General features: G+C 45.2%; 1 protein-coding gene across 4 annotated transcripts in view; it reads right to left on the bottom strand.

The window, feature by feature from the left end:
- SASH1 (SAM and SH3 domain containing 1) overlaps positions 1 to 16443 on the bottom strand; it is a 229628-nt gene that overhangs the window by 7581 nt on the left and 205604 nt on the right. For all 4 annotated transcript variants that reach the window (XM_037520543.2, XM_037520542.2, XM_037520546.2 and 1 more), the window contains 7 exons: positions 15297 to 15371; positions 13714 to 13857; positions 9920 to 10055; positions 8765 to 8934; positions 7810 to 8019; positions 6934 to 7084; positions 2553 to 2666 (listed from right to left, as the gene is read on the bottom strand). In XM_037520543.2, the coding sequence (XP_037376440.1) occupies positions 2553 to 2666; positions 6934 to 7084; positions 7810 to 8019; positions 8765 to 8934; positions 9920 to 10055; positions 13714 to 13857; positions 15297 to 15371 (1000 nt within the window). The remainder of the gene's footprint in view (positions 1 to 2552; positions 2667 to 6933; positions 7085 to 7809; positions 8020 to 8764; positions 8935 to 9919; positions 10056 to 13713; positions 13858 to 15296; positions 15372 to 16443) is intronic.

Genomic DNA, 16443 nt, shown 5'->3' with positions numbered 1-16443 from the left:
AAAATAAATCCACACTGCAATCAGTGTGGAAGGAGGTTGCTAGTCCATATCCCAGGAGCAACCACACTGATGGGATTTCTGTAGAGTGAGTACAATTTCCTCAGGCTGGGAAAGCTGGACTGAAATCCAGAAGGTTCTATGTGTGTTGCACCACCCCGCCAGGTTCACTGATAAAGTGAACTCTCATATTACACCTTCCCCCAAGACTTAGAGGTTTGTTACTGTGCATGAAATAATGGTATCCTAGAAACAACTGACAAAATGGTACAGACAAGTAAACAGCCTAAGTATTTGCCAGACAGTCTTTAAACACAGCTATGGTTCTAGGTCCCAGTGCTGAAACCATAGCCCTGATTGAAATCAACTGTCGGACTGACTGCTGACCTAGCAGCCACACATAATCTACCTATTGACAGCTGTTGACATGTTAACTGCCACTGCTGCTGGATAAGCTTCCCCAGAACCTGCGATCCAGGGGCAGGCAGGCTCTGTGCTAAATGCAGAGTTCTCACCGATTTCTACACATCTCCACATGTGCACACACGATCCTCCCCAATTGATAAGAACACTTTGAGTGGCAGGGTCCCCACAATGCTCATTAGAATTGGGATCAGGGTTGGTCTAGCAAGACACTTGGGAGAGAAACTTCATAATATGAAGGTGATTGCTCCCCCTCGCTCAGCTCCCTCTAGTCCTGTTTTTTGTGCCCACAATAGTTTTCAAGCTTTTTAAAAAAACATGACCCACAGTAAGGACACATACATCTATCATCAGTAACTCACACACACACACACACACACACACACAACAGAGATTACTAATCTAACCTATGAACACACTGGTAATTTTTTTTTCTCTTATCCTAGAAAAGCACGGTTCATGGCCCTCTAAACTGATTCACAGCTCCCTCATGAATTGCAACCTGCAGTTTAAAAAGCTCAGCTCTAGAAAGTGCTCAATAAATATTTCAGCACGTGGGCTACTCCTTAGAATTCCAGTGGCAGCTACAAACTATCAACCCTGGGCATGGTTCATTATGGTCTGCCAGTGTTGTACAGAGATTTAGGGGGACCTACTACTGCTATATTTAATCTGGCTGGAAGGGGAGTTTGGGCGTCAAACCACAGTCACCCGTGGAGACACTGAATGCGCCTGACCCCAATTCACCTTGGGCTCCTCTCTGTTCAAGACAAATGAACTTTCTGAAATTTCCCACTGACCTTTAGGACAGGGAAGCACAGGCCAGACACATGGTCCTGGAACCGCCCTCTCCCTCCTCAGCTGCCTGGAGCCAGGCCCCCGGGGGGAGGCATTCGGGCTGCCTGCCTCTCGTGGCCTTGATGAACGGTCTACTGGCAAATAGTTTTCCTTCTGTGCCTAATAGTTTCTAACACTCCAATGTTGGTTTTTATTGTGAAAATAAAAGGACCTAGGAGACATACAATTTAGATTTTACAGCTGCAGGTATTTTAGATGGAATTTATTCACCTCCACAGTCATCAGGAGGTAGAAATGGTACAGGCTAACAATAGATGGAATAGTGAAGAGGTCAAAAAAGAAAAGCATGCTCTACAGGAAAAGAACAAAGACTTTTGTTAGTCTTTAATCTGATTTTTAAAGACTTCATATATAAGATAAGCCTCACAGAGTCTGAGTGATAATCAGTAATTACATACATAAGCACCTTGGCCACTGCCATAGTCAGTGCTTAATAAATGCTAGGCATTATTGAGGTATTATTATTTTTTTTTAAAAGATTTATTTATTTATACAAGCACTGGGTACAGTCAGAACTGCGGAAGGGTGAGAGAATTCACTAGAGCCAGAGCAGGGAGCAGAACAGGCAGACCGACGAAATACATCACTGAGGGGAGCAGCGGGCAGCAGGAGAGGTCTGCGCGCCATGTGGGACCCTTGCTGGTGGCCGGGGATCGAACCGACACTGCAGAGGCTGCGGGCAGCTTCACAGCCCAGTGCTCAACTTCTGCGCCACTGGGGAGGCCCTTGAGGTATTATTATTTTGTTTAATTCTTAGAAAAATTTACAAAAGAGAAACTCCTATTACTATGTCAGAAGGAAGGGGGCTCTGAGACATTAAGTAACCTCAGTCAAGTCTTCAGTGACACGCTATTCAGGATTCAAACCCCAGGCCTCCTTGCTCTACACCCATTGTTCTTTTCATGACCCATGTTGGGTTAAGACCCGAAGGCTGCCAGACAACGCAAAGCACAGGATTCCCTTCTCTGACACATAAGTTAGTCTTCAACTCTTCTCCCTCTTGCTAAGAGGGATGGAAGAATAAGTGTTGGGAGACCAGTGCATAGTTGTTTCCTAAAACATCAGCTGCCCAGGTTGGGAGATGTTCGTCTTTCCACAGGGTGTTAACTGAGCACCCGTCACCATGGAGATGGCCCCCTCCCCACTGCCAGCATTCTCAGAGGCAATGGCTCAGGCTGAGGAAGAAAGGTGGTCATCAGTCAGAGCACAGATGTCCAGGAGTGACCCAGTGCCCACACGGCCACTTGCATCCCAGGTCGTCTCTGTGGACATACCATTTTCCAGGTTCTCACTGCTCTCGTAGCATCCAGAGTCTCTTGGCGAGCACCCCCGCAGGCCCTGGCTGTCGACAAGCAGCTTCTCCTGCGATCCTGACTGGTCACTGTTACCTAGGCAAGGGGACACACCACAGGAATCATAAGGGAATGGAAAAGCAGAGGTTTCCAAGTTCCTTAAATCCCCCAAACCCCATCTGCTTAGTTTTCACCCTATATTTTAACCCTTGGACTTTTGGAAGAGGATGAATTATTTTAAAGTAAATGAGAGAAACATGAATGAGCATGTTTTCTTCTAGGAATGATATCTAAGTTTCCAGAGAAGAGGGAGACAAGAGTTGGACTACATCATGCCTGTGAAGTCACACTGAGGGCGACTCTGACCTCAGCCCATCAGGGAGTGGAGACATCTAGGTCACGTGTGGGGGAAAAGCACCATCCTCCTGAGGGAAGCAAAGGGGGAATAAATGCCCCTCTCAAGAGGTGGTGTCAGATCGTACACTTTCTAGAGCTTTCTAAGATTGTATTTCAAGTTCTTTGTGATCAGCCTTCCAAACTTGGGAGCTAAGCTAACTGCAAAATAAGTGGCAAATAAAACGTCAACTTTTATTACAATTTAGGAGCATTCTCAGCCCTTGTGGACACATGCTGGCTTCTGTATTACTTCAGCAGGAGCGTGGTTGGCAGACAAAACCCAAAAGGATGAGAAGCCAGAGGCAGATCTTTAGCTTTTGTTTTTTGGAATGTGTGAGGAGCTTTGCTTTCCTTCCTGCCTTTCCTTTGTCTGGGCAGGCATTTCCCCTGCCTGGACATAGAGGAATAGGCAGGGAGAGCCCTAAAGCCGTCTGAGCACAGAATGCCCTTGAGGAGGACTTGTCCTTATCCTAAAGACTTGTCTGCAGCCCCAGGTGTGTCTGCAGAATGAAGCTGCTTAGATGCAATTAGAGTCCCTCAGGCCTCCGTCACCCCATAGTGCTGCCCCGAAGTTCCATAAAGAGGACTCGTGTGGCCTGTCCTGGGGAGGAAGCTACACCAGGTGCATCTTTTGTCATCATCTGGATAACCGCTTGGTCACATACAACAGAAACCATTTTCTACATAAAATGACTAGCTCCATGATGAATGGCTTTATTTTTTTTCTCTCTGCTTCCCCTCCCCCTACCACAAACACAAAGAAAAAAGAAATCAATAAACCAGAAATCCGATGCCTTATAGCAGTCATTTGAGAAAATAAAAATTGCAGCGAGGCAGAGGACTGTCATTCCACACGGCAGCTGCACCCACTGTCCGCTCGCCACTTGCTGCTCCCATTTCTCACAAGGGCCGCACTTAGCACAGAAGTTCTTCAATGAGAGCTCTAAACAAAGCAGTGCTAATTTTAAAGTGATTAATGAAAATTAACTAATTGGAAGAACAGGAGTAAGCCTTTGCCCCTGTCCCCGAACTCAAAGTGGAACATTCTAGAGTAATGTCCTCATTGTGTGGAAGAGTCTGTGGATTTGGAATGGCCTTTATTCTAGCCTAGCATGTTATTTAGGAAAATGATACTTATAAAATGAGGGCTTTGAACTATCAGTTACAGCCCAGGAAGAGGAATTGATTCAGTGTGTCCTTGGTTAGACAGTTTGGTCCCGCTGTGGCCAGACAGCAAAGTGCTGACCGTTGGGAATAAAACGGAAAATGCATCCCCACCCCCTAAGAATGCAAGCTGTGTCTGTATCTTTGGGGCTGCCAGCCTCACCAAACACAGCAGAGCACCCGAAGTTATCATGGGGAGCAAAGGGATCCCTTGTTTGATCTGAAGAATGGATCAATTTAAAAAATATGAAGTTACAGTAACTTTCTTTCTAAAAGAGCCAATCAGCAGCTGTTTAGTGGGGCTCTCTCTATCAAGTTTAGCAAAATTCCTAATAACTATAAGTCAGTGTTTCCTAAGTTGGCTGTCCTCCCTCACTAGAGAGAACAGAGAGGTGGGAGCCCCTAGGATGTGTTGCAGATTCAAGGTCATAGCCTCTTCCCACACATACCAGCGTGAACGCCAAGGCACAAAGAATCAGAAAGATCAGATGAGTAGAACCATGAATCATCCTCAGTCAAATAAGGACAGAGGACTAAGCTGTGTGTCTAAAACCTCATTTGGGCATGACCTGAACTTGGGCTTGAGGGGACTTTGCTTAAGAAGTTCTCCCCTATCGCACCTTAACACGCTCATATACACACCAGCGGAGAGGAGAGTATGCTAAGATGGTGAGATCCCCAAACAGCAACAGGTGCTTGTGTGCCAGAAACCAACACCTACCAGAGAGCAGTCACTCCAGGAAGGAGGAAGGCAAGGCAGTGTGGTTCTCAAAGCCAAGGCCATTCAATGGGCTTACTGCATGTATTTCTTTAATAAATAAGAATTGAAACGAAGTTTCAACAAGTTTTAGTTCAATTTTGGAAATAAATATATGGATTTATTTTATTTTTCTCTGTAGTCTTCTGCATATTTTTAAAAAAGAGCTGATAAAAATTCTGATAAGCAAGATTAACTTAATAGAGAGTTTTCATTTCACTGACCAGGACAGTGAGTTTGGAACCAGTGTAAGAACTGCTATTGGATAATTAAGAGTGTTAAGATCTCCATGGACCTTCATCTCTGTCTAGTGTATAGAAACCTAGTTGGACAGGAACCGTGTTCCCACAAGTTATAAGTGGAGTATTTCTCAAACACAATAAGTATAACTGCACTGAATATAAAATCTTATAACCCTCTGATAACTCTGGTCCCAGACTATTTGGCACCCCTAAATGCTTGGAGCCTTTGTTTTAAAACCAATAAAAGGAAGTACTACTTGATGTACAGGGCTGTTCTGAACAGAGGCACAAACAGATCTGAAAGGGGATTTATGAAGATGCAAAGAGTCTTCCTTACTTAGACTTCTGAGTTAGCTCCACGATGAACAAGGATTGCCTCCGAAATGCCCCCTGATGTAAATCTCCGGACATGATCCCAGGAAGGACAACAAATCTGAGCTAAGGCAGCACCATGGGGACTAAACACAGATCCTGCATTGGACCCAATATTTAGCTTTGCTCCATGGCTGTTCAGATTGCTAAAGGAACCATAATGGATGGGGCTTAGACGTCAGCTGTTCTCAGAGGCTGAGGAAGAGCAAATGAGCTATTTTATGAACAGATGTGATCCGGAAGACTAGATGATTCCACATTAATTGATATTAATACAGCTGGCCGGCACACCAGGCGCTGTGCCAGTCTCTCCATACAAACCGGCCAGAGGCCTCCGAGGCATCTCTTGGGGGATTCAAATACTAAAGAGACCTGGTTATAAGCTACAGAGACCTGATATTAACTGCAAAATACAATTTTCTCCAAATCTCTCCCTGAAGGCAGCGTGTTTGTCTAGGGTTCAGGTGTCTGTGTGATGGTGTGTGGTTCTCTATGTGATCAGTTAATTTAGAGGGAGTACCTATTAAGCAGGAGTGAATTTAGCTGCACTGAGACCCTGGATTCCATGTCTCTTGGGCCTGATACATTCAGTAATGTATAATTTTTTTTCCACCATTAACCATGGTTTCGGTATCTTTTAGCAAAAGAAATGCTATTAGCTACTGATATCCCTGAAGCAGAGCACTTGAAAGAAAATGCATTTGAATTCAATAACTGGAAAGGACACTGCCTTCATGATGGATCATTTCAGAAACATTTTTTGATGTCAGATTGAAGAATAAAGAGCAAGATAAGACTGGGTTAATGGAGCAACAGATACAGAGTATTCAAATAGACTACATAAAAGCTCTGAGCTCACTGAATTCTGCTCTGAGCTCACTGAATTCTGCTCATGGATTGTAGAAATAAGCGAGCATTTTGGCCTGGAATTTGCAAGAGAACTGTCTGCTCTATGTGTTCACTTAAGACATTTCCCTCTTTTTTAATGGCATCTGATGGATTTCATTTATTCATTATCCAACCTATTCAATAAGAAAATAACTCATGATGGGCTTTGAGAGACAATTAACTCTTAGTGAGGCAAGATACCCTTAGTTTGTCATTTTTCCAAACCCAATGACCTGCCTTAGTACTTAAGGTGGCACCTTTGCTATTTCTTAAGAAAACTGCAATTCAGTTCTCAGACACCTAGACAGCTTTCTCTATTCCTCTATTACTAGAAACATGCTAGGAGAGACATTGGCAATAAGGATTTTAGGAGAGTCTATACTGTGCTGTTTGACATAACACAATATTGACTTTGGCTCTGGAAAAAGCAGGCCCCAATGAGCAACTCTAGGGACCTACGCCTATTCTGGCAGCCTACAGGAGGTGTCTGGTGACCCACAAATGTGGCTGTGTCCCCAGGATTTCTGTGTTGGGCAGGACATACTGTCATATTCCTGTAACAGCTCCACCGCGGTCAAGAGAACAGCTCTGTGTTCTGGGTCCCTGATGTTTAACTCATCCAAGTCTTCCTCCTCCAGAAGCTTAAAAGTGTCCAGATCTTCATATCCATTGAACAGGAAAGTGGGCATGTGCTCCTGGGAGGGAAAGAAGACAGCAGTGAGCATGACCCACCCTGTGGATCCCTGACCGACCACCAACTCACCCCCTAAACTCCTTTTCCCCTAGTGGTCTTTATAGTAAGGCCAGTAATCTAGCCTGAGTCTCCCAGTCTTATGGCTTAGTAGGCAGGTTCTATTAATCAAGGGTCAAGAAGACACACTGCAGGCTGAGACGGGCCCCATCGGCTGGCAAACACATGCGGCGCACAGTGGAGGAGACTCTTCCTTCACTACAGAGCTACTGAAATCCAACCCCAAAAGCCCTGGATTTCCTCAGCAGCAAGAGGGTTTTGCAAGGAGGAAATAGAATCTACCACTGTTGCCCCACCACACTCGATGTGGGGGAACATGAGAGCGAGGTGGGAAGGGAAAACATGGCCTCGGAGGTGACAGTGAGCAGGGGACCGGGGTTTTGTGCTTATAGCCCTTGCTGGTAGCAGCCCAAAGCTCACAACAGCCTGAAAGCTGCTCTGGGGGCCAATAGCCCACTTGGGTTTATGCTATCACCCAAGGCAGGGGTCTAGGATGGGGTTAGGATACTGGTAACTATTTCTATAGACTGAAGGCTCTTCTCATAGCACTGGGCCATGCTTATCGGATGACAAAGGCCACCTCCTGCCCATCCCTCAAAGCGCCCACCCTGGCTGAGTCTAGGAGGAGAGGACACGAGGAGGAGCATGACCTGATCAGGAGGGACTGACCTTCAGGTTGATCCGATCTAGGAGGTCCTCCACGGACTTGGGCTGGGGGGGTCTTCCTTTCCTCCTCCTCCTGGCTGGGCGCTTGGGCCTCTCCTCCTCCTCATTTAGCACATCCACGTAGATGAACTTGAAAGTGCCAACTTTGTTATTCAACAGGCCCATCCAGGTCCCCATGGGCGGCTTGCTGATTATATCGATGATGTCTCCTTTCTGCAGCCCGGGAGCAAAGATCCTTCCGTTAGGTACATTTCTAAGCATGACCCATCAACCAGCCAGCCCTGTTAATCACGCAGAAGTGAAAGCACTGCGAAGGCCAGTCAAGGGCTCCCCCGGTACCCTTCTGAGCATAGGAGGTGGGATGGGGAATTTGGCTGAGGGCCAGAGGGAGCAGCCCTGACTGTGCTGAGTCCACCCAGGCCAGGGGTCATGTCCCCTCCAGCCTGAAGCCTGCCTGCGGGCCCCTCAGTGTTCAGACTTGGGGGGCCATCTGGCCCTCCGAATGCCTTGCCATCACCCAGTGAGCTCCGGCTTGGGGAACAGTTCCCACCAGTCTAGGCCAGCTGCAATCCCTGTCCTGATGTTGCTTCACTCAATCTCAAAAACTGTTGTCTGTCATCTACAACTGTCCTTGGTCACATGGAAAAGGCAATGATGTTTCTTCGTGGAAGAAAATATAGAAGCTGGAGTGTGGAGGGCAACAGGAATTCTAGGGGAGAGTAGGGTTGGAGGACAGAGCCAGGGTGGTTAAGTCGGCCACGACAGGGAATAAACAGCAGACCCACCTCTGTCCCAAATGCTGGCTGGTTCTGATTTGTTTGCAGCACAGAGGAAGCCAGTTTACCAAGTGACCGAGACACAAGCCAGGATGCACCCCTCAGCCCAGCAGTCAACCGCAAGGGGAAAAGACCATTTCCCAAGGAAACCAAGAGCTGGTCTGGGCCAGGCAGACACACACCTTGAGCTTGAGCGAGTCTGTGTCATAGGGGCTGGGCGTGAAGTCCGTGTGCACCCTGGCGCGCCCACAGAAGGGGCCCCGGTAGGGAGGCTCCTCGTCGTCACCGTCCTCCGACTTGACACTTTCCCGGTTGCTGGTGGAGGAGTCGGTGGTGCTTACGGTCTGACCACCTGGGCAGGAAACAGCAAGAACAAGATAACAGATGTCCCCACGGCCTAGAGACTGAGCCCCCAGGAGAGCACAGGGTAAGGGGGAGTCTGGGCTGAGATCTTCGCCCTCTGAGTGTTATTATCCATCAAGATGGGGGTGACAGACAGCAAGTTATCATTTTGACACCAGGATCCAGGGGAGATGGTGACTCCCTCGTGGAGAATCCCTAAACACCCTTAATGTTCTTGGCCTCTCTCTGTCAGGTGTGCTGCTTTCACCCCATTACACAGTTGAGGAAACATACTCAGAGGTCACGAAACTTGACAAGATCAAATGCTTTAAAGGGGGAGGTTTAAAGGGCCTCCCCTGGTGGCACAGCGGTTGAGCGCTGGGCTGCAAAGCTGCCCGCAGCCTCTGCAGTGCCGGTTTGATCCCTGGCCACTGGCAAGGGTCCCTCATGGCGCGCAGACCTCTCCTGCTGCCCGCTGCTCCCCTCAGTAGTGTACTTCATCAGTCTGCCTGTTCTGTTCCCTGCCCTGGCTCTGGTGAATTCTCTCATCCTCCCGCGCTTCTGACTATACCCAGTGCTTGTATAAATAAATAAATAAATCTTTAAAAAAAAAAAAAAAAAGGGGAGGGGGTGTTTAAACTTAGTCCATCCCCTCCATACCATCTGGCCAATACAGAGTGCCCAGCACGGCTCTCTGGGATTTATCATTCTCCTCCCTTCCCTGCCTCTTATGTGTTGGCCTCTCCTCACGATTTCTCCCTTGACTTACTCCCCACACCCTTCCTCCAAGAAGCCTTTCCCACCTTCCCTGATCAACCCATCACCCCCTCTTTGGAGCACACAGGTGACTCTGGGCCCAGCTCTTTTTGCAGGCCTTTCTCACTCACGGCTCCCGAAAGGTAAGACCTTGGTCTCATGAATCTTTCATTTGCCTGCACCTCAGTGCAGTCTGACTCAACGCCAAGGGACAATCCCACCATCCAAACGCCACGTACTCATGGAGCTTTGGCCGCTCAGGGAACTGCGCAGACTCTCCACGGAACCTCCGGCTTTGAGCTTGGGCTTGTCCACGTGTTCCCCATCAGGCTGTGAAGATGGGGGGGAGCCAGGCATGCCGTCAAGACCTGAGTCCTGAAACAGGGTCCAACAAAATCAAGTCTCATCAGAATGAGCCTTTCGCATTTCCCAGTCATTCAGCTCTCAGCAAAGTCAACAGAATCCATCTTAACTTGATTCCCTGCCTAACAGTCTTCCCCTTTCTGACCTACATCCAGGCTTCATTTTCAAGCTATGGCCTATGCAAAACTTGTTAAGTGCTCAGATATATTTCCATGCCCAAAGTTCCAACCCAAGTGCCCTTCAACCCATGAATGGATAGAGAAACTGTGGGCATATACTTGATGGAATAATACACAGCTGTGAAGAAAGATGAAAGGGTGGTTTTGGGGACAAAATGGATGGGCCTCCAGGTGATTATGCTGAGTGATTTCAGCAAAAAATAAAAGACAGACTTCAGATGGTTTTACTCATCTGCGGAATGCAAATACCAGAAAAGAAAAAAATTATATGCAAACAATAGAAGGAATAAAAATTGAACTTGGCAAAAAAAAGAGAATGGTTCTCAGGGTGGTTGGGGGAGGGGTTGGAGATAATGGGGGTGGGAGACAAACAGGGTATGGGCATGGATGGTTTGATGTAGATAAAAAAAATTAATGAATGGCTAAAAAATTGGTATATATGCACAATGTAATACCATTTAACAAGAAAAAGATAAAATTCTGCCATTTGCAACAACCCAGATGGATCTAGATGGAATTATGCTTAGTGAAATAAACCAGACAGAAACAGACAAACACCATCTGACGTCACTCATATGTGGGAGATTAAGAAAACAGATGCCCCAAATAAAACAAAAATAAACTTTTTGACTGAAAGACCAATTAATTAGTGGTTACCAGAAGGGAAGGGGGTGAGTGGGTCAGTAAACCAGGAAGGCGGACAGTGGTGTGGTGAGGACAGAGCTAGACACTTAGAGGTGAACTTAACGTTGTCTATACAGGTGTTGACTATTAATAATGGGCACCTGAGTCTCAAATAATTCTATAATGAATGTTAATTCTTAAAAGCTTTTTAAAATGGGCCTCCCTGGTGGCGCAGGGGGTTAAGCACTGCACTATGAAGCAATCCACAGCCTCTGCAATATGAGTTCGATCCCCGACTGGCCAGGAAGAAACGCACATGGCACAGCAGACCTCTCCTGTCTCACCTGCTGCTCCCCTCAGCAGTGTGTTTCAGTCAGTCTGCCTGTTCTGCTCCCTACTCTGTCTCTGATGAATCCTCTCACCCCCTTCATCTCTGGCCTATACCCCAGCTCTTGTATGCATAAATAAATCTTTAAAAAAAAAACAAAAAAAAAACTTTTTTAAAGGCCAATAACAACTTATGACAAGATAAATTAAAAAAAAAACAACCTTTTTTTGTCTATAATAAAATTTCTGTATGTCATCCTACGGTTTTGCCTTCTTTCATGTGTTTTTAGTAAAAATCTATGAAATCCTTTCAGATCAGAATGCTGACTTACTGACTCAGCAGTACTTTTCACATCTGGGGGGTTCCATGTCATCAGCCTGGCAGCTCCTCTTTTGCACATGTAACCATAGCATGCTTATTAATGGGGCTACAGAAGAGACAAAGCCACTCTTCAAAATGTTTGCAGAGAGAATGGCGTACTTGCCAAGACAGAAAACTCTGGTATATTACGTGACCACGTGAGCACAAAACCAATCAAACAAAACCTATTATTTGCATGGTGCCGAATCATCAGAAGGACTTTAAACCAATTCTGCGGGCCCTGCAAACATTTAAGAATAGCAGCTTCTGATTCAACACACATTACTGGTGCTTTTTATTTGTGGACAGTGTGAAACCACCTCAAAAACAACTGCAAACAGAGGTGCCATTTCTGCAAATGCTGAAGTTGCCAAGTTTGAATTCTTGAACACAGTTTCATTCCTTCGTTATGGCTCAAAAGTCATCTTTCCAATTACATTCTTTATTTTAGTGCTTCTGAAAAAAGCACACATTTTGAAAAACAGTATTATTAAGTACATGTCTCTGATAGTGTATGTTTTCTAATGTTTTTTCAGAATGATTAATTGATTCATCACATCTTTATTATCTACAAAAGCAGGTACTATTCCAAGGGCTAGACTTAGTGTAGAACAAAACAAGACAGAAATCCTTACCAGTATAATTGATACATTTACTTGAAAGCTAAAAAAAAAAAAAACCAAACAAATCCCTGCAACATATGTATGTGAAATGAGTGCCTTAAAAAAAAAAAACAAAACCAGAGAATTTAGAATACAAAACTGCTATATGGTGGTAAAGTTACAGGAAAATACTGGAAATACATTAAGTTTCATGCACTTGATTCAGAAGCATAACGTCCCCATCCCCCCGCCTCCAGAATGTAAGTTTACAGGAGATTTTAGTGGATGTTGCAATTTGGAGGAAAAGCCAACTAAATAAAGTGCTTTCAATTAGCAGCGCCACTTTTGCTGGCACGCTGTCTGCTTCATAGAAGAGTTCACAGTTAGCTTCCTTGCTGGGCAGAAAGGCAGAATCCCCATGGCTCCCAAAGCCACAGGGACAAGGCAGGCAAAAGGAAAGCAGTGTGGAGAAGACACAGAGCCAGCCCAGTCTCCCACCTGAGCACTCTTACCATTTTGGCTAGGTAATTTTTTTAGTTGGGGACAAGGGGTGTCCTGTGGATTGTAAGACGCATCCTTGCCTCCCTACTAGATGTTAGTTGTGAGTGTCAAATCTGCTCCAGCCATTGCCCCCAAGTTGTGGGGGAGCAAAATCACCCCCACCCCATAAGAACCACAGTAATAAAGATATGCAGGCTTTCAATCAGTGCGGGTGGCCAGCTAGTGGGGTTCAGAGGGATTTCAACAGGGAGAGGCTGTTTTCAGCTCTCTCTGTCCACCAGAGGGCAGCAGCGGAGCAAGAATGTCTGCCTTCCCTGTTCTCATTTGGTGGGTAAAGCAGGATCACTGCCACATTCCAGGACACAGTCAGCTCTCACACAGGTACCTCAACAGACCACAGAATGAATACCATACAGGGGCTGGGGGAAAGTGTTTGGGAAATCTAATGGTTAAAATTACCTCAGGGCCCAGTTCTCCATGCATCTTTATTGCCCCCACCCATACAACTAAGGCAGAAAATGGTCCTATTGCTAGTGATGCCATTGTGGAATTGGAGGATGGTTAATTCTGTGACATCTGCATGGCCATAGGTAGAGCCAGTTAGTGAAAACATCCCCAGTAGAAACATGGTTTCTGTAAAGTCCTGCAGCTAGGAATCCCTTCTGAGTCTACTCGGATGTGCTACAGACTTCTAAAACAACTTATACTACCTTTGAAAAGTCCACTAAGAAAACTCAGGTTACTTCTGGCGATCTCCATTTCGTAGCAAGGATATTTTACAAAATAAAATCTTTCCTTGTGTTCAAACCATCTTTTCTTGAACCTCTCTCTCTTTTTTCTCATCTGTAGGTAGAAGCTGGGCCCATATTCCATGTCCCCAGCACTAAGCACAGTGTGAGGACATCCCAAAGAGATTAATAAATGTCCGTAGAATTGGATGTTTGTCTCTATTTATACGAGACGGTCCTGGAGCCTGGTTAACATGAGTATATTTAGCACCATTGAAAATCTCAGCCTCCTCACCCTCAACCTCCCTGCTGAGACAGAAGCAGAACTCAGGATCGGAATTGACGCACCTGCTCAGAGACAGAGCTGCTGTATTTTTTAGACATTCTCTTCCTCATTGTCTCTTTCACTGACTTCACCTTTTTTCCCAGAGAGATGCGGGAGGCAGTAGGTGATTTGATAACTTCTTTGTACACAAAATCTCCATCTTTACCCTGCAAAACAAAATGTTCCACGTATGTTTAATGTCAGAAAAGGAAGCCCCAAACAGGTTTTAGTATTCAATCCATTTATGTTCTACCTCTCAGAAAAATATTGCCATCCCCAGGATACTGAAGTTTTTCCTGTATTAACTCAGTGCTCAGTTAATTTACTTTTTCAAATAAAGACTGAAACCTACTGGTTAAAGGGCTTTTGTTTACATATATGTTTGTCTGACGTTGATGGGAGTCACTATTTTATTTAATCTTAGTACATTCTTCTCATCATTATTACACTTTTTTTCTGCCATTCTGAACACCCAAAGTAATGGCATTTCTCATCAATAAAGAGGATTTAGATGAACCAATGCTCACAAAATCCCAGTGGTGAGGGAAAAGAAAAAGCCAATACTACTGCATCACCCTGGGAAAGGAATAAGAACAAAATGGCAAATCTCAGTCATTGCAAATCCAGCATCTAACTAGTTCTGGCACTGCGGGCTCCATGTGGTCAGCTCCTATGAGTTTAAATTTCCTTTTCTGTGCAAGTTAAATTGTGGTCACCTCTCATTCTGTTCTGCACTGTTTAAAAAACAAACAAACTAGCTTTCCCTTGAGATACGAAAAACAAATGATATCTTTTTAAAGTTGACCACATAAAATTATTAGGTTACTAATCAATAAAATTTGACATCCAAGTCAAGTCAGTTTTATTTTTCCAAGAAATTCCAAAACACTTCAAAAATCACAGATGGTTGTTATAGCCAACATGTGATCCTAACGAAAACAAAGCACAGATTCTTAATTTCACAGTTGCCTGACAAAGGCCTAAGGGGAAAACAAAGCTATATGTAAAACCCACCTTCAACCTTAGGGTCAGAGAGGAGCACTAAGGGAGGAAACTTCTACCCCACAGTGGCCCAGGTCTGAGGAGGGAAGGCAGTAACCTTGACCCTGTCGAATCTGGGTTGCTTTGGAATCAAAGGGATGGGGTTCATTCCAGGACACCCCAAATGGGAACTACCCAGGCTGAGCACAGGGCATGATCATGGCCTGGGATAAGACCTGTAGGCATGCTGGTGTGGGGTCCCCATCCCCAAGTCACAGGGCTCAATACTGCCAGGATCTGCATGCAGCAGCCACATGAACTTGAAACTATCAACAAAAAGCAAATGTGTAAGAATGACTAAGACCATAGAACCCAAACTCATCTGGGTTCATGACTTGAAGAAACCTCCAGAAACAAAGGCATCCAAGGAAGGGAGCTATGACTGAAAGAGGGACAGAGGTGAGAAGCAGTCATTGCTCATTCCACAGGGAATAGTGAGGAGTCTTTAGGATGGTGACTGTGGTCTAGGATCAGCAGGACCAGTTCTCAAAGACGCCAGTGTGAAATGATGTCATCCAGAACGCTCAGATTCCACACTTCTGCTTCCTCTCTGACACATACTCACCATCGGATCAGAGCTGCTACTGCCGATGTGTAGAGAACGATTTGTCAAGTCGAAGCCTCCAAAACTGCAGGTTCTCTGAGGACAGAAGAGGGCAGGGAAGAAATGACCCAGTTATGCATAAGTCAGACAGGGAGGTGCTAACCCAATCCATTTCCCATTGCAGGACAGCACTGAATCACAAATATGTTACAGAATGAAGTAGGACATGAGAAATGATGAGGGAAAAGATACATGATACATGTTATAAGGAACCTTCTCTCAGTTTGTCACTGAAACTGGGTCTACACTGGGCCTGCACCAGGGGTGGAGGAGCCAAACCTCCTTAACATGCAAAAATCAACTGGTGAAAAACAGTAACAAAAGCCAGTCCACATGTTGGGTGTGGTGAGATTCCCTATTTCTTAGCAACAGCACTTTGTCTTATCAAGTCCCTTGAATGTCAGCTGCACAGTGTTGATAATGAGGAAATATCTCTTGGGAAACCCAGGTGCTCAGGAGTGTCTGGGAATGTCCAAAAAATCAGGAGTGTCCAAAATCCTATCATTCTGCCAGCAGGTTTTTCTAACAGACTCTTGCTTGGTTTTAAATCGCTGAGAATGGGGGCGGAAAAGGTTATGTTTATAGTTGTCAAACAGGCCAAGAGTATTACTCACTCACTGCCTCCCTGACCTAGCCAAAAGTGCTGATACCGTTCCCGTCTAGCTGCCCAAATTAATTATTCGTGACCCTTTTCTCATGGCACAGGAAGCAAAGATACTGCATTTGCCCAGAAAGAAAAAGGTTAGTTCAGTGACTATCTTTAACCATGTTTCTGAATTTCAGTAGGAAAAAACACTGATGTTACAAGTACTGAAAACTTTAGTATCCTTTCAGTTGCTTCCAATCTTTATGGAACTATTTCGATGTCAGTGATTTTATATTTCCAGAACTAGGTTTGAATTCCCTGTTGTTGTTCAAGCAAAAACTGCTGAAAGACCTACTCCTCTTCATCTCCCAAGTTGGTAAGAGAGGAACTTGAAGCACACACTAGTTTGTGGGCCAAATGATTATCTTTTGAAGCAATTGGCATTTAACAGCTGAAGAGCAGATTTGGTTTCCAATACCTTTTATTAACTGTTTCTCAGGGAACTCTTGTTAACAGATATTA

This window comes from Talpa occidentalis, unplaced genomic scaffold (genome assembly GCF_014898055.3).
Source record: "Talpa occidentalis isolate TD23 unplaced genomic scaffold, MPIMG_talOcc4v2.1 talOcc4.2, whole genome shotgun sequence".
Taxonomy (NCBI): Eukaryota; Metazoa; Chordata; class Mammalia; order Eulipotyphla; family Talpidae; genus Talpa; species Talpa occidentalis.
Note: the sequence above shows the minus strand (reverse complement) of the source record. Positions and strands in the feature narration are given on the sequence as shown.